A 25,538-nucleotide genomic window follows, 5' to 3' on the forward strand; every position below is an offset into this window, starting at 1 on the left:
CTACTTACAACTATTCTACTCCAACTTTAGATATTCTTTGCCTAAAAGATAATTTCCATGTAATGTATTGACCTATGGAAAGCTTCTGATTTGCTATACTGTTAGGTTTCAATGTTGATCCCTGGATATTAATGCCCGTTTCAACTTTTAATATAATGTCATGAAAAGAATGAGGGTGGACATGTGCATACAGAACAAATTTCAGTCCTAAATAGCATAACACAAAGCTATGACAAAGGCCTACTTTTCTTTTGTCTTAACCTCAGTAAACTGATACATAGCCTTTTGGTTTAAGTGGCCAATTAAACACACACCTATCTTCTCACCTATTTAAGGCCCCACTCAAATGACACGTATAAAAATTATATAAACTCAGATGAACAAAGAGAGTATAAAAAGGGACAAAGTAAGCAACAGTACTATGGAAAATGGAAAGCAGAGAGGGCTAATTTGCACAAGAGTCTCCCATAAAGACTGAATGCTTAGAAGTAGTAGGTAAAGAAAAGAGGGGGAGTGTGCCTGGGCAGGGGCAGAGAAAACAGGAAGTTATTTTGAAAGTCCATCTATGACACAGTACACCTCTACATTCACACCAGATGCAGAAAGCCATCAACAGACACCTACTCATCAGGGATGAGAGAAGAAGATAAATTTTTTTCTTAGAGACATTGACTGGGAAAGACTGAGGTCTTAGATACAGGGGCAGGGCATGGCAGGGTACAGGGGTGAGGCAGGGGACTAGAAACAAGGGTATTATTTACAAACCTAATTACAGAAAAATTCATCTGCCCCTCACCCACCCTTAGAATTCTATAATCAATCAACTACCAATCTGAAACAAAGGCAAAATGAAGACATATTCAGACATGCAAGGACATGAAGTTCATCTCTCATGCTTCCTTAGAATGCTTTTGGAGGATATCCTCCAACAAAAACTACATAATAGAGACTTCCCTGGTGGCGTGGTGGTTAAGAATCCACCTGCCAATGCAGGGGACATGGGTTCGAGCCCTGGTCCAGGAAGATCTCACATGGCGCGGAGCAACTAAGCCCGTGCGCCACAACTACTGAGCCTGCACTCTAGAGCCCGTGAGACACAACTACTGAGCCCACATGCCACAACTAATGAAGTCCTCGCACCTAGATCCCGTGCTCTGCAACGAGAGGCCACCGCAATGAGAAGCCCGCGCACTGCAACAAAGAGTAGCCCCTGCTCACCACAACTAGAGAAAGTCCGCACGTGGCAACAAAGACCCAACGTAGCCAAAAATAAATAAATAAATTTATAAAAAAAACAAACAAAACCTACAGGGTAAACCAAGAGAGAAGGGTACATGGGATCCAAGAAACAATGGATCCAATCCAAGAAATTAGTGAAGAGAGCCATTACCTCCCTTGAGTGTTCTAAAATATCCCAGATCATGAGGTGCTTCACACAGGCAAATGCAAATCTTCTCTGGAAGAATGCACCTTCAACTAGGCTTCAGAATTCCTCCAATATAGTTATTCAAAGACAAGGAACAGCATAGCATCAAAAAGTAATCAGTCAAAGAGGGAAATAAAGCACCATGATAAACAACCAGCAGAAAACTATCTGGAGCAAATACTCCAGATATTGAAATTATCAGACACAAATTAAAAAATAACCTGCTACACCTTCCCAAAATCACTTTGAGCTTGGGAAATAAGCCTTTCAAACCCTCTACTAGCATTGCTTCTTTAAAAACTGCTATGTAGAAAAATCTGAACTCTATTTCCTTTATAAAAATATGAATTCTTCAACCAGGCTCCTAGTGACAGACTTAGGTTTCCTTTAAGTCCAAGGTTATTTTTTGTAGCTTTCTTTTTTCCTTTTTTATACTAAACAAAAGCTAGTGATGACTTCCCTTGAAGTATTCACATGAAAAAAAAAGACCACATTTTCAAGAAAAAATAATAAAATAACCTGCTTACTATGAAGACAAGCTTGAAAATATCATCCATGAAGGGGATCACACACAATCTAGCATTTCAAATAGATAAAAGGTCTACATTAGCTTTGATATGTAACATTTCATTACCATCAGTTTTCTGCAGGGGTCAATGATGCATTCTGTATATAGTCCCATAAGGCCTAGTTTGTTAACCATGATTTTTTATATCATACTGACTTTTTGTCCAATGACTCAAGTTAAAAATAAAGCAAGAAAAGATAAAGGGCTAAAACCACATAGAAACAAAGACACATGGACACCCTTAAATGTGCCAAAAGCAGTGACTCTTGAGCTCCATTCAGAGATGCTCCTTAGACTAGGTTGGTTGTCAGGGAATTCAACTGTGAAGGAAAAGGATGTGTACAAAGGACTGAAACACATCCTTGAAAACTGGGTCTAAAATGTAAGACCCAGTTTTTCACTTTTTAAATCTTCATTGAAGTGAAAAACTTAAAATCTTCATCGACATTCTTCCCAGCATTAAAATCAAGTTATAAGGCTTCCCTGGTGGCGCAGTGGTTGAGAGTCCGCCTGCCGATGCAGGGGACATGGGTTCGTGCCCCGGTCTGAGAAGATCCCACATGCCGTGGAGCGGCCGGGCCCGTGAGCCATGGCCACTGAGCGTGCGTGTCCGGAGCCTGTGTTGTGCAGTGGGAGAGGCCACAACAGTGAGAGGCCCATGTACCGCAAAAAAAAAGAAAAAAAAAAAATCAAGTTATAATTATCCTCTTAAGTAAAGTGAAGAAAGATTTTGAGATAGATTACTTCAGAAATACACAAATTTTATTGTCTGTATTTTAAGGTCAATCTATATAAACATATATACATATATACACACATATATATCAAGCTATAATAATTCAAAGTACTGCTTCATAGATCATAGACCAATGGGACAGAATGGTCCAAAAAGACCAAAATATGTGTGAAATGTGGTAAAAGATAAAGATGACATCTTAAATCAGTGGGGGGAAATATGGCTTAATTAATAAACAATGTTATGACATCTGGATAGCCATCTTGAAAAAAATTTAAATTTGTCCTATAGTCTCACATCTTACACCAAAATTATTTCAAGGGCTCAAAGATTTTAAAGTAAAAAATAAAACTGGAAAACAGTGGACAATTTAAAAAGTAATGTTGGTGTGGATAAGTACGTTTTACCTGTGATTTAAAACTCAGAAGCCATGAAAGAAAAAATTAATCAATTTTGTTTAAAAATAAAGCTTTGTAACAAATAAAAACACCATTATGTACAAAGTTAAAAGACCAAAAACAAAACTATAAAATACATTTGCAACTCATGACAATGGGCTAATTGCCTTGTTATGGAAGAGAACCTACAAATTGATTTCTAGAAACCAACAAACCTAGAATGAGATATACAGTGGCTCTTAAGCACATGAAATTGATGCCCAATCTAATTCATAGTAAGACAACTGCACTCTCAGTTATGAGTAAGTGCCAGGATCTAATGTTCAGCATGGTGAATGAGTGAACAATACTGCATTTTACACTTGAAAGTTGCTGAGAGTAGAGCTGTAATGTTCTCACCATACAATGAGAACAACACGGTAATTATGTGAGGTGAATGCTGTGTTAACTAACCTTATTGTGGTAAACATTTTGCAGTATATATGTGTATCAAATCATCACATTGTGCCTTTTGGCCATCTGTATGTCTTCTTTGGTGAAATGTCTATTTAGGTCTTCTGCCCATTTTTTAATTGAGTTGTTTGGGGTTTTTTTTTGATATTGAGCTACATGAGCTGTTTGTATATTTTGGAGATTAATTCTTTTTCCATTGCTTCATTTGCAAATATTTTCTCCTATTCTGAGGGTTGTTTTTTTGTCTTGTTTATAGTTTCCTTTGCTGTGCAAAAGCTTTTAAGCTTGATTAGGTCCCATTTGTTTATTTTTATTTTAATTACTCTAAGAAGTGGGTCGAAAAAGATCTTGCTCTGGTTTATGTCAAAGAGTGATTTTCCTCTAAGAGTTTTTATAGTGTCTGGTCTTACATTTAGGTCTTTAATCCATTCTGAGTTTATTTTTGTGTATGGTGTTAGGGAGAGTTCTAATTTCATTCTTTAACATGTAGCTGTCTAGTTTTCCCAACACTACTTATTGAAGAGGCTGTCTTTTCTCCATTGTATATTCTTGCCTCCTTTGTCATAAATTAGGTGACCATATGTGTGTGGGTTTATCTCTGGGCTTTCTGTCCTGCACCATTGATCTGTATTTCTGTTTTTGTGCCAGTACAATACTGTCTTGATTACTGTAGCTTTGTAGTATAGTTTGAAGTCAGGGAGCCTGATTCCTCCAGCTTCATTTTTCTTTCTCAAGATTGCTTTGGCTACTCAGGGTCTTTTGTGTTTCCATACAAATTGTATGGAATTAGAAAATAAGAACAAAAATTTTTGTTCTAATTCTGTGAAGAATGCCATTGGTACAGATAGACAAGAGGCACATGAGAAGATGCTCAACTTCACTAATTATTAGAGAAATGCAAATAAAAACTACAATGAGGTATCACCTCACACTGGTCAGAATGGCCATCATTAAAAAAATCTACAAACAAAAAATGTTGGAGAGGGTGTGGAGAAAAGGGAACCCTTTTGCTCTGTTGATGGGAATGTAAATTGATACAGCCACTATGGAGAACAGTATGAAGGTTCCTTAAAAAACTAAAAATAGAACTACCATATAACTCAGCAATCCCACTACTGTGCATATACCCTGAGAAAACCATAATTCAAATGGACACATGTACCCCAATGTTCATTGCAGCACTATTTACAATAGCCATGACATGGAAACAACCTAAATGTCCAATGACAGATGAATGGATAAAGAAGATGTGGTACATATATACAATGGAATATTACTCGGCCATAAAAAGGAACGAAATTGAGTCATTTGTAGAGATGTGGATGGACCTAGAGTCTGTCATACAGAGTGAAGTAAGCCAGAAAGAGAAAAACAAATATCGTATATTAATGCATATATATGTGGAATCTAGAAAAATGGTACAGATGAACCTATTTGCAGGGCAGGAATAGAGATGTAGAAGTAGAGAATGGACATGTGGACACAGGATGGGAAGGGGAGGGTGGGGGGAATTGGGAGATTAAGATTGACATATATACACTACCCTGCGTAAAATAGCTAGTGGGAACATGATATAAAGCACCGGAAGCTCAGTTCAGTGCTCTGTGATGACCTAGATGGGTGGGATTGGGGGTGGGGTAGGAGGGAGGTCCAAGACGGAGGGGTTATAGGTATACACATAGCTGATTCACTTCACTGTACAGCAGAAACTAACACAATATTGTGAAGAAATTATACACCACCAACAAAAAAATCATCGCATCGTACACCTTAAACTTACAGAATGCTGTATATTGATTATATCTCAATCAAGCTGGAACAAAAACCCACCTTAAGACACCCTTTTTATCAGATTGGCAAAGATCAAAGAGTTAGCTATTGTTCTGTGCTGGCAAGTTGTGGGGCATGGCCCCCACCTCCCATGGCCCGTGGAATACACACAGTACAGCCTCTAAGGGGGGCTAGATGGCACTGTTTTGCTAAATTTAAAAATGCGCACACCCTTTGAACCTAGCAGCTCACTTCAGGGAGTTTTTCCACCAGAAATACTTGCATGAAATGGCACATATCTAAGAACATTAATTGCAGCATTGTTTGAAATAATGAAAGATTGAAAACAACCTCACTGCACCTCAGTTGGGAGCACTGATTTAAGTGTATTATGGTGCATCCATGTGTTGATGAGGCCAGCCAATAAATAATCTATAATAGGAATAGAAAACAGTTTTATTTGAGCCAAACTGAGGACCATAGCCCAGAAGACAGCCTCTCAGATAACTCTGAGGAACTGCTCCGGAGAAGCATGGCTTTCAGCACAGTTTTATATCTTGTTAGAACAAAGAACATTAAACAAGTCAGGGATACATTCCTTCAAGTTTTCAAAAAACAGATCAGCACATACACAGTAAGTCAGTATGGCCTTGGCACCTGGGAACCGGCCTTATCATAGAAGGAGTAACAGGATTGGTGTCCCAGGAAGGGAGGCATTTAATCTTTATTTTTAATATGGACATTACTTTTGGTCAATGTGTCCTTTTCTTTAATAATTAAAGCAGATGTACAATGTATGTTTGATAGGCCACAAACAGGCTGTTTTAGTTAGCATCAAATTCAAGTTAACACATGTATAAGCCAGAATGACTTCCCCATACTTCAATATGTGAATATTTCCTTTATCACAAGCAATGGAATATTTTGCAGCCACCGGAAAGAATGAGGAAGTTCTATATGTACTACAACGAAAACATCTTTGAAATATGTTGTTAAATAAAAGCAAAACGCAGGACAACATATCTAGTATCTGCGTTATAAAAAAGTTGGGGGGTGCTTCCCTGGTGGCGCAGTGGTTGAGAGTCCGCCTGCCGATTCAGGGGACACGGCTTCGTGCCCCAGTCCGGGAAGATCCCACATGCCGTGGAGTGGCTGGGGCCATGGGGCATGGCCGCTGAGCCTGGGCCTCCGGAGCCTGTGCTCCACAACAGGAGAGGCCACAACAGTGAGAGGCCCGTGTACCGCAAAAAAAAAAAAAAAATTGGGGGGCTGTATATGTATAGACTATCTCTGGAAGGACACATAGAATCTGGTAACTGCTGTTGCCTCTGGGGAGAGAAACTGGGAAGGTGGAGGAATGGGAGAGAGGCAGTTGCTTTTCACTGTACAAGTTTTGAATTTGTACCATGTGCTATCAAAAAGGAAAAAAAGAAACCACATTAAATCACTTTAAAAACAGTGATATATCTACTGAATAACACTCAGAGGATAACGCAGCCACTCCTCCCACTTCCTTTCTCCTCCCCAACATTTATACACAGGGTAGCTGGCTAAGTACAGAATTTTCCCTTATAATGTAGCCCTGGGAATAGAAGTGCATTTTATAACCCATAAGCCAACTGAAGGCATTTTACTTTAAAGAGATATGTCATAAACCATACAGGCCTCAGCAAATTATTTGTTGGAAATAGTGAGGATCACCTGTTTACTAATTTAACACATATCTGTTGACACCACTATGTGCTCAATTTGAGTTGGGTTCTGGGCCAAGTTCTTAACATTAGCTCACAGCCTTCTTGGGGAACTAGACAAAGAGATGATGATAACCCAATCTGGCATGCCAGGAGCTACTGGCAGTTCCATTTTTGCAGGGTAAGGTAGGGAGATGAGGCTGGAGGGTCTACATGGATCTGGTTGTGAAGGGTCTTGAAGGCCTTGCTTTTAAGCAGGTGAGACCTCACCATCTACAGGGTGGACACATCACTGGTTGCTGGAGTGGAAGATGGACTGGAGCAAACCAGAAAATTGGTCAGGAGCCTGGGGCAACTTACCAGGGGGAATCTGGCATATGCCTGCCTGAAAATATATTTATAATTCTTTATTTTTTGTATCTAAGAGCTAGAAATTATAAAATAACATCAGGTAATAATCAGGGTTGTGTCAGAGAGCAACCCTGTACGTTGGTTAAGGTATATTGCTGAAATAAATTAGCAATTGAACTTTAGGTGGTTAAATAGTTTTTCCAACTTTGGAATTTCTTATTCATTACAAGGGAAATTAATTGGGAAAGAAAAAAATCAGAAAAATTTACAATCTTTTATGCTCTAGTAAAATTTATATATCAGTGGGAACTCTCTGTAGCTTAGAAGTTTGAAATGCAAAAGCTAAAACCTGGCAGTAGCTTCCTTTGTGTTAAACTGCCAAAGCTCATCGCACAGGCTGGTCCAGCTGTGTGGTCTCTCCTCTTCCCATCCAATCTCATCTTGCTCACATGGTTCCCAACTCTCTCTACCCACACGCCCCACTTTTTAAAAACATTTATTTATTTTTGGCTGCGTTGGTTCTTCATTGCTGTGCAGGCTTTCTCTAGTTGCAGCGAGCAGGGGCTACTCTTCCTTGCAGTGCACGGGCTCATTGCGGTGGCTTCTCTTGTTGCAGAGCATGGTTCTAGGTGTGCAGACTCAGTAGTTGTGGCACACGGGCTCAGCAGTTGTGGTTCACAGGCTCTAGAGCTCAGGCTCAGTAGTTGTGGCACACGGGCTTAGTTTCTCTGTGGCATGTGGGATCTTCCTGGATCAGGGCTCGAATGCATGTCCCCTGCATTGGCAGGTGGATTCTTAACCACTGCACCACCAGGGAAGCCCCAGACCCGTTATCTTGAGATGGCATAGTCGTGGGTGTGCTGGGAAGTGTTTGTGCCAGTAGGGAGTAGTGGGGGATGTGCTGGATGTGCTAAGCATGGCACATCTAACCCCGGAGTGTCCCAAACAGTGGTCCTCATCTTCTGTCATGGTGTCTATCAGTAAAACTAGAAAAGCGGGGTGCAGAATGAACTGCTCCTCCTAGGAGGTTGGGGTAGAGAAAAGTCCCTGTCAATAATTGCTCAACTCTTGTTAGGCACAGATAAGACAATTCATACGAATATATTTTTTATAAACTAATTCACCAATATAAGCTTAATATTATCTACATTACTTTAGACTTTTTCTATAACAAGGTATTCACGAAAAATACTATGAGATAAAGTATGTTAAAGAAATTTAAAAAAATAAATAATTGCTCAATTCTTGTCTAATACCATGCAGATCAGCTGGCAGAAGAAAAGGTGGCTGAAGGACTTTAACTCAGAGTTCTCAAAAACGCACTTTTGGGGGGTTAAGCCAAAGGTCAGACTGTCAGTGTGGAGAACCTACTTCAGATTTAAAAAGTATGAAATAGCATCCAGGCAAATTTTGGCTCACTTAGTTGAGGTGGTCATACCATAAGGTGTTAATCATATGGCATAATGTAATAAAGCCAATGCTAATGGTCTGGTCAGATGAACAGTACTATCATAAATATATCCAAGTTGACTCAGGCATTTCTAATAGGCCATTTACTTTTTGCCTCCCCAGCCAGGGGGCAGCTCAGAGGCATCTCAGAGGTCTAATTTCATGAAGACCCAAGTCTGACAGTGGTGGGCTCAGGGAAAGTGGACTGTAATCATATGGAGGGCCTTCACACTGCACTAATGCTGGTGGAAGCACAGCTGCTGGAGCTGCCACTGGGATGAGTGGCAGAAGGTCTTGGCCTTAGCCCAAATGCAAGCACATTCCAAGGGGCAGCAGCTCTCATTAAAAACAAAAGGAATGGGCTTCCCTGGTGGCGCAGTGGTTGAGAGTCCCGCCTGCCGATGCAGGGGACATGGGTTCGTGCCCCGGTCTGGGAAGATCCCACATGCCGCAGAGCGGCTGGGCCTGTGAGCCATGGCCGCTGAGCCTGTGCGTCTGGAGCATGTGCTCCACAACGGGAGAAGCTACAACAGTGAGAGGCCTGCATACAGAAAAAAAAAGGAACAACAAAGTTAGCTGAGAAGTATGTTCCTTGTGAGGGATTCAAGGCAAGGAGGTAATAGTGAGGACAAGGCGGGCCATAGGGATAGTACTGAAGGCAGATCTCTGTAGCAGTGAGCAGCTTTCCAAGTTTATTGTGGAATCTGGAGTTGCCAGCCATGTAAGGCTGCAGATGAACATGTGTGGGCCCAGGGCATGGAGAGTTTCAAGCAACCTCTTGAAATGCTGCTTCACCTGAAGCTCAATAGGGAAGAAAGGATGAGTTGCTGATCTAACAGGAGATGCCTACCCACACCGGTGGCCTTTATTAGGTGGGAGCTGAATTTAGAGAACTTGGGTATTTAAAGTTGCTGGAAGCTTCCAAGTCCATGTTCAACCTGAAGTCCTGATTCCACCATGACAGACTATCCTCTCCTGTAACTTGGAGCTGAGGTGCAGCATTCGTAGGGGCCGGCAGTTCCCCAAATTGATAGAGAGCACTTCCACAGACCAGGAACCTGTCACACTGCTTCCCAGACAACAGTTGACTTGCTCTTCCACCTTCATGCTGTAGTATGCTCCAGTCTGCAGTAGTGCAGGCTCCGCATTCTTTGTGGTGGGGAAGGGGAGGTGCCCCCAGAGGCTGTGTGTGAAGGGACACAGATGTTATTTTATCTGTGACCTCTACTGACAGCACTGAAGAATTAAAGATAGTGAAGGAACTGTACCTGCAGGACTAGAGTATTATTAAGACTTCTGGGCATGGACACTGCCCCTGCCAGAGAATGTCATGGTGCTGTTGACTACTCAACACGCTGCTCACCACTGTCAGAACGGGGTAACCTTTAAGTGGTGGAATACCCAGGTGGAGGACACGAAATGGCCACTTCCAAATGCAAAATCAGAAATTCAAAGCTCTCTGTGTTTTCTGTGAACAGAGTTGATACCTTCAGAAAAGTAGACAAAGCAGGGCAAGAACCAGGATGCAGCAGTTCAATATTCTGGGAGTAACAAATATACACTAATGCAGTGGACACAGAGGATTGCCCAGCCAAGGGAAAAAGTGGGTGAAAGCCTTTTGACAACTCCCTTGAGACTCTAACCTCCCTTGTCAGATGCACATCAGGAAATGGCAAGTCATAGAAGTAGCAGTGCCCAGAACATCTCTAGGTGGCTGGGATCATCACACCGGAAGCTGAGCATGCCCCTGACTGCCGTGTGTAGCGTAACTACAGTGCAGAACAACTGGCGGGGGGAATGTATGCACAGATTAAGCCCCTACTTTAGGGATTATCCAAGGGTCAGAGTCAAACTGAAGCCCAGAGGACCTGGGTTACTCAGGAATTTTTATCAACCTCTGCCTTCCAGATAGGGGTCCTGAGTTCTGAAAGCTGGGTTTGGAACAACATCCAGAATCATGGACTGTGTGTGAGGTCAGATAACCACAGTCTTCAAGGGCAAACTGGGTGGTAGTAACTGATGTGATGTTATCAGTTAGGAGTTGCTAAATCAAAAAGGGACACACAGTTCAAATGAATTGTCCCAGGAGAAGAATACAGGTAAGAAGCCAGTGGACACACGAACCAGGGAAATCTGACAAAAGTTGGTTTGAAGCAGAGGGTGGGAAGCATAATTTAAGTAACTCCTGGGCCAATGCACAGGTGACTGCACTTTCTTTACACTGGGTGTAAACAGTGGGGGTGAGGAAAACAAAGGGTTCCCTTAAAGGTAGAAACCCTCCTATATAAGAGAATCAAGTACAGTAAAATACTTATAGACCATTTTCTTACTTTTTTGTTCCCGTGCTTCTCAATTTTTACAATTTTATAATTTATCTTAATGGTCAACTAATTTCTATGTTGTTAATGAAGGTCCATGTTGGTTCTGATACTTGGTAATTCAGACTATTCAACTGAGGCAGTTCTGAATTATGAGTGTTTGACATTCTTAAGTTCTCAAAACCCACACTACTGTGAACCTTGACTCTCAGTAAATAAAATGACTATCTTCATGTAAGCTTTCATGGTTATTCTGTAGAATGGAAATTCTCTTGCATTCAATAATTAATACACTTAGTCTCAAAGCTCTTCCATATCACTTTTCTCCAATATGATGTCTCTGATGCTGAATGAGGTTTGCAGTCTGGTTGAAAGCTTTCCCACATTTATTACATTTATAGGGTTTCTCTCCCGTGTGAATCCTCTGATGTTGAGTCAGGTGTGTACTTCGGATAAAGGCTTTCCCACAGATTTTACATTTATAAGGTTTTTCTCTAGTATGAATTCTCTTATGTTGAGTGAGGGCTGAATGGTCACTGAATGCTTTCTCACATATATTACATGCATAAGGTTTCTCCCCAGTATGAATTCTCTGATGCTGGGCTAGGGCTGATTGGTCCCTGAAGGCTTTCTCACACAAACCACATCTGTAAGGTTTCTCTCCAGTATGAATTTTCCGATGTCGAGCAAAGGATGAATTATCCCTGAAAGCTTTCCCACATTCGTTACACTTATAAGGTTTCTCTCCAGTATGAATTCTTTGATGTTCAGTAAGGGAAGAGTTCACCCTGAAAGCCTTCCCACATTCATTACATTCAAAAGGCTTCTCCCCAGTGTGAATTCTCTGATGCTGAAGAAAACTTGTACTCTGATTGAAGGCCTTCCCACATTCATTACATTTATAGGGTTTCTCTCCACTATGAATATTCTGGTGTTTGGTAAGATGTGCCCTGCACACAAAGGCTTTGTCACATATGTTACATTTAAAAGGTTTCTCTCCAGTATGTATTCTATGATGGTGGGCAAGGTGTATGTTTCGGATAAAAGCTTTTCCACATAAGTTGCATTCAAAAGGCTTCTCTCCAGTATGAATTTTCTGATGATAAGTAAGTGAGGAGCTCACTGAGAAGGCCTTGCCACATTCCTTACATTCATACGGCTTCTCACCAGTGTGAATTCTTTGGTGATGGATGAGGTGTGTGCTCTGGTGAAAGGCTTTCCCACATTCTCTACATTCATATCGCTTCTCTTTAATAAGAATTTTCCGATTTGCATTAAGTTTTTCAGTATGAATCTTCTGATGTTTATTGAGGGTTGAACTCTTAGTGAAGACTTTTCCACACTCATTACACTCAAAGGCTTTTTTGCTAGATTGAAATCCCTGACTCTGAGCAAAGGATGAGCTCATGGTGCAGTGCTTCCCAGATTCATCACATTTCTGGTCACCAACCACAGATGAAGTTTTCTCATGAGCAAGCATCACTTGCTGCAACTTTATCTCCTGGCTTCCATGCTGCCATTCCAACAGTGTATCATATTTCCAGTGAGTATCTTTAGTGAATTTTTCCTTTATCATCCACTGACCCAATTCTCCTTCAGGAATATCTGCCTTGAGAGTTGATTTCTTACTCACAGGTGTAGTCATCCAATCTGAAAGACATCAAAAATTCAAATGTCTGTTTTATCCTAGTAAAACATCTAGTTGGGATAAGAACGTGACCTTGTTTATAATGCTAACAGAGAGGTTGTAATTTTGAAGATTTCTTGAAGTGAAGATAAAACAGGAAAAGGGCGAAGAGGTGAACAGAGGACATGGCAGGAAGGGGTTGACAACTATACAATGTATGAAGCAGGAGAGCTTGGAGCTGGCATTCAGAAGTCACAGGCCTGAGCTGGGATCCTGAGTACAATATTTATTTTCTTTGTGATTACAGAGAAGTTTCTTGAATTTTGAAGCCTCAAAAACACCTGTAAGACCACACTATGCTAACAGATAAGAAAAAAATGTACCTTATCTGTTTTAGTGATATGGTCTTTAAAATAACCTAGATGTGACCTTAAGAAACCATTGAAACTAGAGGTCAACACTTGGTAGAAAAAAAGTTCAGCTTTGGAGTAACTACTAAAACCAGCATTTATGTTTTATAGACACATTTTAGCATTCAGATGGAAAATAAAATTTAGGCTACTATAGAGCCTGTGAAACACTGATACCTACTAATAAAGTTAGAACCTCCTGCTACCAGTGAGGAAGCAACATCTTCAAACCTATATGAATAATGTGACATCGATATAAGGAAAATGTACCATGAGGATGTATATGTGAGCATAAAAAATTAGGAACAAAGCAGCAAATCTGCCAGGATATATCCAGTATGTCTTGGAGGCAAGGCCCTGAATTTGGGGAAAGGAGTATAATAGTCATTAGAAATGGGACTCTGCTACTGGGATCTGGGCCAAGGTCCCATGAATTGTCTGACAAAATGATTCCTCTCCCAAAAAACAAATTCCACACTTACTCAACAACAGTCTCACTTGGTCTCATGGGTATCCTGATATTAACAAGTAGAGTTCTGAATGCATACTAGTTTTCTGTACGTATTTGTGAATATCTGTCTTTTGTGTTAAGTCTATTTAAGACTTTGTACTAAGAAATGCAATGATAAGGACTTGATACTAACACAGATGATGCAAAGATTCCTGGGAAAGCCTATCAAGAACAAGCCTCCCTCAATGCTTTTTTCTCCTACTCACTCCAGAAAATCTATAAAGAGCTATAATAATAATAATAATAAAACTCCTTGTACTTACCTGGAAAAGAAAGTTAAACAGGTGCACTTTAAGGCTAAAATCCTTGTGAGCTTAGAATAATATATCCTTGCTCAAAACAAAGAATGTTTAAAGTTAAACACCAGTTTTGCCAAATCTCAAAATCTTAAGAACTGACTTTCGCTTCTGGACCTGACAAAGTAGCCTGTGGAAGACCAGATTCTTGCAAAAAACACCCGAAAAATCTGAATTGAAAAAAAAAAATCTGTCTAAAGGCATCAGATATCACTTGAGGCCAACTTGATAGTCTAATATTTGGGATAGAAGGGAAATATAGAGGTGATTCTAACAGTGTTTTTTTTCGTCAGAGAATTTGCTGAATTCTTAAACTTCTCAGGGCAAGAGACTAAGCTAAGCAGAAATTCAGAATTCTCTATAGTCTTAGAGTACTGTTGAACCAAAAACTGGCGTTCAGGACCTTCTGGGGGGCTATGGGGTGAACAGTGGTCAGAGTAAACATGTAAAGCTCTTGGTTGGGACTCCTGGAGGGCTACAACCTAACAGCAAGGGCAAACAAGAGATAGGTAAAGCTTCATAAACATTCAACCCAATCTCCAGCTAATGAGTACCTGGGTGGATGGATTAGGGTGGTTTGCTTGTACTCCAGCTGTCTACCAGAGGGAAGGAAAATCTTCTCTGGAGGAACATAACCTCATCCAGAGCATATTCACTCTTTCACACATGATGTCAAGGATTCAGTCAAAAAGTACCAGGAGTACTAAGAAATTATTGAATCAAGAGAAAAAACAGACAATAGAGAAAGACCCTCAGAACTCAGATACCAAAATTATCAGACATGGGGTTTGAAATAAGTGTGACTACATGTTCAATAAAACAGATAAGAATGAGAACTTTAACAGAGAATTGGAACCAAAAAATCAAATGAAAATTCTAGAACTGAAAAATATAACTGAAATTAAGAACTCAATAGATAGCTTTAACAGTATATTGGACACTGGGACTTCCCTGATCATCCAGTGGTAAAGAATCTGCCTTCCAATGCAGGGGACAGGGGTTCGATCCCTGGTCAGGGAACTAAGATCCCACATGCCACGGAGCAACTAAGCCTGTGTGCCACAACTACTGAGCCTGTGCGCCTCAACTAGAGAGCCCGTGTGTCACAAACTACAGAGCCCATGTGCTCTGGAGCCCAAGTGTCACAACTAGAGAGAGAAAAAACACGCACGCCACAACTAGAGAGAAGCCCACGTGCCACAGCGAAGAGCCTCTGCACTGCAACAAGAAGATCCTGCATGTCACAACAAAGACCCGACACAGAGAAAAAAAATTTTTTTAATAAATAAATAAAATGAATAAATATTTTAAGAAACAGTATATCGGACATAGCAGAAGAGAGGAATAGTGAACTAAAAAAAAAATACATAGGCAGAAAATATCCATGGTAAAACCTGGAGGAAAAAATTTTAAAAGGCATATAAGACATGGTGAAAACATTTATTAACACATATGTGACTGGAGTTCTGGAATGGGAGGAGGAAAAGAATGGGGCAAAAAACACTACTTTTTTAAAAAAAATGTTGAAAAATGAATTTGAGAAGCACAACAGACTGCAAGCAGGATAAATTCAGAGAAAATCCACCTAGGTACACCATAGTCAAACTACTGAAAACATAAGACTAATTTGAAATTTCCTTGAGAGGAAAAATATATTACCTTTAAAAGAGAAAAAAATAAAACTGATAGCTCTCTTTTCAACCAAAAACAAGGGAAAACAGAAGACAATGAAATAGGAACTTCCCTGATAGCACAGTGGTTAGGAATCTGCCTGTCAATGCAGGGTACATGGGTTCAAGACCTGGTCTGGGAAGATCCCACATGCCGTGGAGCAACTAAGCCTGTGTACCACGACTACTGAGCCTGCACTATACAGCCCATGAACCACAACTACTGAGCCCTCATGCCACACCTACTGAAGCCCACACACCTTGAACCTGTGCTCTGCAAAATGAGAAGTCACGGCAACGAGAAGCCCACGCACCGTAACAAAGAGTAGCCCCTGCTCACCACAACAAGAGAAAGCCTGCATGCAGCAATGAAGACCCAACACAGACAAAAATAAATTAAATAAATTTTAAAAAATAGCTCTGTAATTGTCTAAAAAAAAAAGAGAAGACAATGAAATAGCATCTGAAGTGCTGAAAGAACATAATTGCTAAACTAGAACTCAATAGAAACAAAATGTCCCAAAAAGGTAAATATGAAATGGATATTTCTGTACAAATAGAAACAGGGATTGTGTCACCAGCAGGCCCATATTAAAAAAAAAAAAATAAAAGGAGTGTTCCAGGCAGAAGAAAGATAATCCCAGGTGTAAAAGTAAGAAAAGGCAATGGAAAGAGTAAATAAAAATATTATTGCACAAAACAATAATTATAATGTCTTGAGAGGTTGAAAATATATACATAATTAAAATACATAGCAAAAATACCACAAGACATGAAAGAAAGAAAATAGTATTGTTTTAAGCTATTAGCATTGCCTGGGAATTATTTATTTTGGATAGTAATAAGCTGGTTTTACTTATTAGACTTACCAATAAAAGACTGGTTAAAGAAGATACAAGCTCATACAGTCTTTAAGACTAGTTAAAGAAGGTACAAGCTCATTGGAATATGGAACAATAAAAATAGTTGATTCAAAAGAAGACAAGAAAAAAATGGACTTAAAGCAGGTGAGTAAAATTAAAATTAAATAATGAAATAGCAGACGTCCAATCCTATACATATTAGTAATTGGTCTAAATTCTCCTATTAAAAAACTAAGGTTGGGCTTCCCTGGTGGTGCAATGGTTGAGAGTCCGCCTGCCGATGCAGGGGACACGGATTCATGCCCCGGTCCGGGAAGATCCCACATGCCGCGGAGCAGCTAGGCCCGTGAGCCATGGCCACTGAGCCTGCGCGTCCGGAGCCTGTGCTCCGCAACAGGAGAGGCCACAACAGTGAGAGGCCCATGTACTGCAAAAACAAACAAACAAACAAACAAACAAATAAAAAACTAAGGTTGTGAGGCTGGATTAAAAAAATAAAATCCAACTATGTGGCACTCAGGAGAGAAATATCAAAAATATAGATCCAGAATTAAAAGGAAAGAAAAGAATGGAAAAGGATTTATCAAGCAAGCACTAACCACAAGAAAGCTGGTATACCTATACTAATATCAGACAAATCTCATAATATTAGAGAAAACAGGCTTTAAGATAGTTCATATTGACAAAAGGTTCAATTATCTAGGAAAAGACAACAAATCTACATTTTCACATAATATAACTTCAAACTGTATAAAGTAAAAATTGAGAAAATAAAAAGGAAAAATAGAGAAACCTTAACAATGATAGTGAGATATGTTTACATACCATTCTCAATAACTCACAAATCAAACCATTAAGAATAGGGGATCTGAATAACAAGATAAACAAACTTGATCTAAATGATATACTTATAACACTATATCCAACAATGACAGAATATACATATTTAAGTGCATATAGAACATTTACCAAAACTGAACATATACTGGGATGTGAAGGAGTATGAACACATTTCACAGGACAGAGGTCATTCAGAATGTGTACTCTGAACTCAGTGGAATTATGCCAGAAGTGAATAACAAAATACCAAAAAGACGGTTAGAAAATCCATATATTTTAAAACTAGTCCATACATTTCTAAATAACTGATAAAGCAAAGAAGAAATCAAAAGAAAATTAGAAAATATTTTAAACTTAATGATAATAGAACCATGAAATGAAACTTACAAAATGCAGCTACAGCATGGTTAGAAGGAAATGTACATCTATCTATCTGTATCAATTATCAATCTCAAGAAATCAGAAAAATAGCAAATTAAATACAAAGGAGAAGGAAAGAAATAATAAAAATAACAGAAATCGATAACTTAATAAAAAATTGATAGACCTCTATCAAGACTAATGGAGAAAGAGAGGAGGCACATATTACCACTATCAAGAATGATTTATAAGATAATAGCATAATGAGGAAACTTTATGCCAATAAACTAAAAGACTAAATTCTAGGAAGGTATAGTGTATCAAAACAGATGCAAGAAGAAACAGAATATCTGAATGGTCCTACATCTAATAAATAAATTGAATCTTCCATTTAATACCTTCTCACAAAGAAATTTCCAAGCAGAGATGGCTTCACTAGTGAATTCTTCTGAACATTTAAGGAAGTCCAGTCTGTATACAAACAGGCCAGCGGAACAGATTATAGACCCAGGATCAGACCTATGCCCATGCAGTCCCCATATGTATGACAAAGGTACACTGCAGTACAATGGGGGAAAAGATAGTCTTTTCAGTAAATGATCCTGGGTCAACTGAATACCTTTATGGAAAATAATGAAAATAAATCTTCCATGTGGACTGTAGACCTAAATATGAAAAACAAAAGAATAAAGGAAAACAAAGAAGATCTTCATGGCATTAAATGTCTTAAGTAGGACACAAAAAGCATTAACTTTAAGAAAACCCCCAATTAATTGGACTATCCTAAAAATTTAGAACTTCTGTTTACCAAATAACACCATTATTCGAAGTGTGAAATAATATTTATAATGCATTATGTATCTATATGACAGAGGATCAAATCCCAAATGTACAACCCTAAAATATATCAATAAGGAAAGATTAGACAACTAAATAGAAAATAGGGGAGAGACTTATAGATACTTTACAAAAGAGGATATTTAAATGATCAATAAAAAAATAAAAAGATGATCAACTTCATTAGTCATAAGTTAAGATACAATGAGATACTCCATATATCCTCTAGAATGGTGAAAAACAAACTTTTAATGACAATACTAAGTATATAAGAGGACATGGAACCCTCGTATCCTGCTGGTTGGAGTATAAACTGGTATAACCACTTAAAAAAACTATTTGGCGGTGTCTATTAAAGCTTGCAGGGACTTCCCTGGTGGTCCAGTGGTAAAGAATCCACCTTACAATGCACGGGACACAGGTTCGATCCCTGGTCAGGGAACTAAGATCCCACATGCTGCGGGGTAACTAAGCCCACAAGCCACAATTACTGAGCTCACATCCCTCAACTAGAGAACCTGCATGCTGCAAACTATGGAGCCCACACCACAATTACAGAGCCCACGTGCCCTGGAGCCTGTGCGCCACAACTAGAGAAGAGAAAACCTTCATACCACAACTAGAGAGAAGTCCGTGCACTGCAACTAAGACCCAACGCAGCCAAAAAAAATAAATTAAAAAAAAAAGCTTGCCTACTCATGAACATAGTACTCCTAGCTATATGCTCAAGAGAAATGTATAACGTACATTCTCTAAAAGATGTACAAGAATGTTCATAATAGTTCCAGTATTACTGATAATAGCTCCAAGTCAGAAATATACCAAATATCTAGCAACAGTAGAATGTATAAATAGTGGTAGGTTTACAGAGTGAAATATACTTCAATGAGAATGAACCAACTATTGCTACATAAGACAACGTGGATGAATCTCAAATACACTGTGAAACCAAAGAAGCCAGACACAAAAGAGTAGACACATATGATTCCATTTATAAAAAGTTTTAAAATAGGCAAAACAAAGCTATGGTCAGGGTAGAAATTATCTCCAGGACAAAAGAAACAGAGGGGATGGGAGGGGATATCTGGTGTTCTAGGAACATTTTATTTCCTCATATAGGTGCTGGTTATACAGATGTATTTATACTGTAAAAATCTGTACACTTATAATTTATGTATTTTCCTGTGTTAGTATTACTTCAATAAAAGTTTAAAAAATCTGGGAGTGGCTTTCAAAAATAATAATTTGGCTCAATAAAAACAACCAATTGCTAGCTTTCTTTTCTAGCAGCTATTAGATAGCTATGTTTATTAAAGCCTTTTCTTGATTGTGATCATAAAACGTATCACCTATATATAAGAGAAAATTGGCTTTTTAATGTTTTGTGTTACAGGAAAACACTCATCTAATTGTGTTATCAAGAGGGGGTCAAACACACCCTGGTTTCACGATGCTGAAGATGAACTGAGATGGGGAAAGACTGGACCCTCAGAGTCAGTTCTCACTGGGGCCCAGGTTACTTCATGGGGGCTGAATTAGGAGCAGTACCTGTAGCTGCATTGGGCCACACTAAAAAAAAAAGTATGGTTTTAAACTATATATCGATAACTCTAGGGTATCAAACAAGGTATGCAAGTAGTATGATCCAAACCCTATACAATGTAGTCCAGAGGTCACCCCCAGGGAGGGACCAGAAACTGACACAATTTCCTCCAAATCATCAAAAGTTTCAAGACTTTGCACTATCAAGTACATCTGAGAGTGGGGGTGGATAAAATAAGGAGTTTTAGATTAAGGTCAGTTTATGCCTTTATGCCCTCAGATCCCTTCCTCAACTCAGAGGAGCTGGAAGGTTCCCCTCTCCCAACTGAGGAAAGCCTCTAACAAGAAAGAGATACCAAAGAGATATCAAAACAATCAAAGAGAAAATTTGAGAACACAGTGCCTATAAAGGGAGATGAAAGTGTTTTTGGAAATCATTACCTTTAGAGGTAAGATATTACAATTGTAAAACACGAATAAGAGCTTACAAATAAAACAAGAGTTTTTGGAAATTAAAAAGGATGGCAGAATTTGAAAACTCAACAGAGAATTCCCACCATAAACAATTAGAAAACCAGGGGAAAAATGAAACAACTATTTTTAGGCAATGGAAAAGTAATCCTGGAAAAGTAAACTCACAGTGACAGAAGCAGACCTGTGGTTGCCAGGGGACGGGATTAATTGCAAAGAGGTAAGAAGGCATTTTTGGTTAGAGATGACAAAAATGTTATTCCTTTGATTTGGTGATAAATTTGTCAAAACTGATCAAATATTACACTTAAAATGGTGAATTTTATTGCATGTAAATTATACTTTAATGAAGCTGATTAAAAATATTTTAAAAATCTCAGTAGATGAACTGGAAGACATAACTGAAGAAACCTGTCAAAAGTAGAACAAAAAAAATAAAGATGGAAATTTTAATAAAAAGATAAAATTAGGGCTTCCCTGGTTTTGCAGTGGTTGAGAATCTGCCTGCCAAAGCAGGGGACACGGGTTTGAGCACTGATCTGGGAAGATCCCACATGCCGCAGAGCAACTAGGCCCATGAGCCACAACTACTGAGCCTGCGCGTCTGGAGCTTGTGCTCCGCAACAACAGAGGCCGCGACAGTACATCAAGAGAAAATAGAGAAAACTGAAGGTGGAAATTAAAAAAATGCAAGAAAATGTCCAAGATCCACAGGGCAGAAATTTAGATGGAAAGGCTCACCAATCCTCAGTGGATCCAAGTATAGGAGCACACCAGGGTACACCACTGAGAAACACTGGAGTAAATGAGGAGATCATGCAAGCTTTCAGGTCACAAGTGATGAAGAACCTGAAGATTTTGGATTTCTCAATAGCAGACTTAGGTCTAGAAAACAACAGAGCAATGTCTTCAGAATTCTGAAGAAAAAAGATTTCCAGTGTTGAATCCTATCTAGTCAAACTATCCAGAAAGTGTTAGGGCAGGAAAAAAACATTTACAGACTTGCTAGGTTACCAAAAACTTCTTCCTGTGCATCCTTTCTTAGGAAGCTACTGGAAGACATGTGCAAATGAAGAGATAAGCCAAGAAAAAGGATGATGTGGGACGTGCAGGCCGGGAAAGACGAGATTTGCAGGAGGATGACAGCTAGGCACCTGCCATTCCAGAAAGGAGCAGGTCAGATGGCTCCAGAAGAGACTTTTCCAGGAAAATGAAATTGTCAGAATGACTTCTGATCTAAAAGTCTTGAGAATCGAGATGCAGACAACTAGAGAAGGTCTGAGATTAAATTAAATTAAATTAAACTAAATGAACCCTGGGAAAGATTGCTTAGGAAAGCAAAAGCAAAAGTTGCCAGGATTTACTTCATGGATCAGCTGTGAATAGTGCTTCAGAATGTAAACAATGACTATTTCTCTGACCATTAAGTACACTATAACCCTACTGGAAGGACAGGGAATGGAAAAGGTAGTAAGACGAATAGTCGGGGAGGTGAGTTTAATCCTCACTTTTATAGAAAGAATTCAGTAAATAATGCCTAAAACTGAAAAGTCAAGAGGTAGCAATATAAACACATTCCTTGAAGACATGGAAACAAATGTACCAAATAATCAACTGAAAGAAGAGAAAATGGTTACTTCTAAAGAGGAGAGAATGGGGATAAGGGGGGATAAGAGGCCATCAGTTTTCATAATAAACATTGTAGTTTTGTTAAACTAAATGCATTATTGTGATGACATTTAATACTAAACATAAAGAAAAAGGACAGAATAAGCGCCAAAAAATTCAAAGGAAAGAAATAATGAAGAGCAAAAATTAATGAAATAAAGATAAAATAGAAACAATCAATAAAGTCAAAAATTATTTATTAAATTTATTAAAAAGGCAAACCTCTGATAAGATTTATACAGAAAAAAAAAGACAAAAGTAAATTATTATTAGAAAAAATTCATGATTTCATTCAACAAATACATTATGGGACCTGGTGAGCTAAGATACAAGAGTAAACGTGACCAAGTCCTTCCCTCATGGAGCTAAGGGTAGAAAGCATTATTTAAACAGGACACAGAAAGCACTAAGATAAAGATCATTCAGACAAAGACTGATTACGAACTTCTGCTAGTAAAGAAAGAGAAAAGATAAGCTATAGACTGGCACACATATTAACTGATAAAGTATTCAATTCCTAATTATATATAGAAGTCTTACAAGTGAATAAGAAAAAGATAAACTATAACAGAAAAATGGATGAAGAATAAGAATATGTCACAGAACACAAATAATCAACATATGAAGATGTTCAAGTCCACCAGTAAACAAGGAAGTGCAAATTAAAACCACAATGAGATACCATTTCTTAGGAATTTTGGTTCAGTTCCTGCTACTTGCCAAAGCAACATCAACTAACCTGCATCAACTATTAGTATAATTTGGATCAACTAATTTAATCAGCAATCTGGGACCATGTAGTAGACCTGAAGAAGCATATACTCTTAAACCCACTATTTCTACACCTATGAATACACCTAAAGAAATTGCCAAACAAGGCCCATGTGTATAAGGAAGTATGTACAAGAATATTCAGGTCTGGACTTCCTTGGTGGTGCAGTGGTTAAGAATCCGCCTGCCAATGCAAGGGACACAGGTTCAAGCCCTGGTCCAGGAAGATCCCACATGTTGTGGAGAAACTAAGGCCATGCACCACAACTACTGAGCCTGCACTCTAGAGCCCACGAGCCACAACTACTGAGCCCTCACGCCACAATTACTGAAGCCTGCATGCCTAGAGCCCATGCTCTGCAACAAGAGAAGCCACCTCAATTAGAAGCCCATGCACCACAACAAAGAGTAGCCCCCACTCACCACCACTAGAGAAAGCCCATGTGCAGCAATGAAAACCCAACGCAGCCAAAATTAAATAAATAAATTAAAAAAAAAAAGAATATTCAGGTCAGCATCACTCAAAAGGCAGCAAAAAGTCTGGAAACAACCTACAGGTCTATCAGCAAGAAAATAGTTAAATAAAGGTATAGCCATTGAAGGAGTATCAGAGTGCAGTTAAAAATGACTAGAGCTACACATCTCAACAAGGATTAAAAAAAATGCAAGCTGTGGAAAGGTATCTATAGTACAATACATATATATCAACTTTAAAGTGTGCAAAGCTAAACAATATTGCTCAGAGCTATGGATAAATGTGGTAAAGAGCAAGAAGAGCAGCACAGGAGCTAATGTAAAATTCAAGCTAGTGGCTCTCTGGTATGAAAGGAGGAAGATCTGATGAGGAGGGACACATTGAATTTCACATATGCAGCTTTGTTCTCTTTCTTCAGCTGGAGAGCAGGGTATGGAGGGTGTTTGCCCATTCTTCAGGCTGTTCAAAAATGTTACATATTCTGTTCTGTAGATAGGATTACAGTATCAAAATATATTTGCTTTAAGTAAAAAAAGGAAATGATAATGCTAAGTGTCGAAATAAAATTATAGCATGTAAGAGAAATAGGAGCTGGTTCTCTACAAAAAGTCTCAACAAATTTTAGAGGAAAAATACACAGATAAAGTTGGAAATGAGAACGAGGATATAATATAAAATGTTAAAATTCTAGATGAACCTGGAAGAAATGGACAAATTCTTAGAAATGCACAACCTGCCAAGACTGAATCAGGAAGAAATAGAAAATATGAACAGACCAATCACAAGCAAGAGGGGGGGTCGGGGGGAAGGGAGACGCAAGAGGGAAGAGATATGGGAACATATGTATATGTATAGCTGATTCACTTTGTTGTGAGGCAGAAACTGGCACACCATTGTAAAGCAATTATACTCCGATCAAGATGTAAAAAAAATTATAGATGAATACCATGCACAGTTGTAAATGAATACATTTTATGGCTCAAGAAAAGATAATTTAAAGATAAAGGGCAAATGTACAATCGATATAACACAAAAACTAAACAGATTAATAAGTAAGGAAGAAATGTAAAAAGTTATTAGCAATCTACTCAAATTAAGGGATCAGGTCATTTTCTTTAGGTTTACTGGGTAAACAATTTCTGTAAAATTAAAGCTATTTTGGAGAAGTGGGGGGGAATGACACCATTCGAGGGTCACACTGGTTTAACCCTCATCCTGACTTGCAACAAAATGGCAACATTAAATACATTGATATTAGTTAACCACCCTGAAGTTGAGTTTTCTGGGTTTTCTGTAGTGGGGTTAATCATATTTGCCTCACAGGTTGTAAGGTTGAAATGGGGCAGCTAACAAATCCCTGGAGATCACCCAGCACAGTGCTGATCCACAGGGGCTCAAATGTCAGCTCCCTGCCTACACTAGATCATGGCCCAGGGAAGAGAAAAATTTTAAAAGAAAGCTATCAGAAGGACTTTTTCTTACTATTATTAAAATTAAGTGTCTTTCTAAACCAAGAGTGATTGATGCAACAATGGAAAAATTCTAGATCCGATCCTTTGAAAAATCAGAGATAAACCTATTATCATTGTTCTACATGGTTTTTCAAGTCCTAGCCAGTCATTAAGAAGTGAAACAGAAATAAAAAAACTATACTAAAAATGATTCAGTGAACACTTTAAGAATAAGAATTGGAGAGTGACAAGGGGAATACATATTTGGAAATGACTACCACTTCTTTACAGCAGCAATTTCCAGTTGAAAAACAAGGAGGTAGTTCTATTAAAAAACAGAACTATAATTTTAATAGGAAATTGAAGAAACAACTATAAAACTTTACTGGGGGAATTCCCTGGTGATACAGTGGTTGGGACTCTGTGCTTCCACTGTTGTGGGCCTGGGTTCAATCCCTGGTCGGGGAACTAAGGTTGGGGCACTAAGATCCCGCAAGCCGCATGGTGCAGCCAAAAACCAAAAACAAACAAACAAACAAAAAACCCACCAAACAAACAACAACAACAGCAACACAAAACCCCAAAA

The 25,538-nt window shown here is 38.8% G+C and overlaps 1 protein-coding gene across 1 annotated transcript in view; it reads right to left on the minus strand.

The window, feature by feature from the left end:
• Positions 1-9,376: 9,376 nt before the first annotated feature.
• ZFP2 (ZFP2 zinc finger protein) overlaps positions 9,377-25,538 on the minus strand; it is a 62,824-nt gene continuing 46,662 nt past the window's right edge. Inside the window, 2 exon segments of the mRNA XM_024764579.1 lie at positions 9,377-11,504; positions 11,507-12,527. Coding sequence (XP_024620347.1) covers positions 11,439-11,504; positions 11,507-12,527 — 1,087 coding nt within the window. The 3' untranslated portion in view covers positions 9,377-11,438.

Source organism: Neophocaena asiaeorientalis, unplaced genomic scaffold (assembly GCF_003031525.2).
Source record: "Neophocaena asiaeorientalis asiaeorientalis breed wild unplaced genomic scaffold, Neophocaena_asiaeorientalis_V1.1 scaffold241, whole genome shotgun sequence".
NCBI classification, from domain to species: Eukaryota; Metazoa; Chordata; class Mammalia; order Artiodactyla; family Phocoenidae; genus Neophocaena; species Neophocaena asiaeorientalis.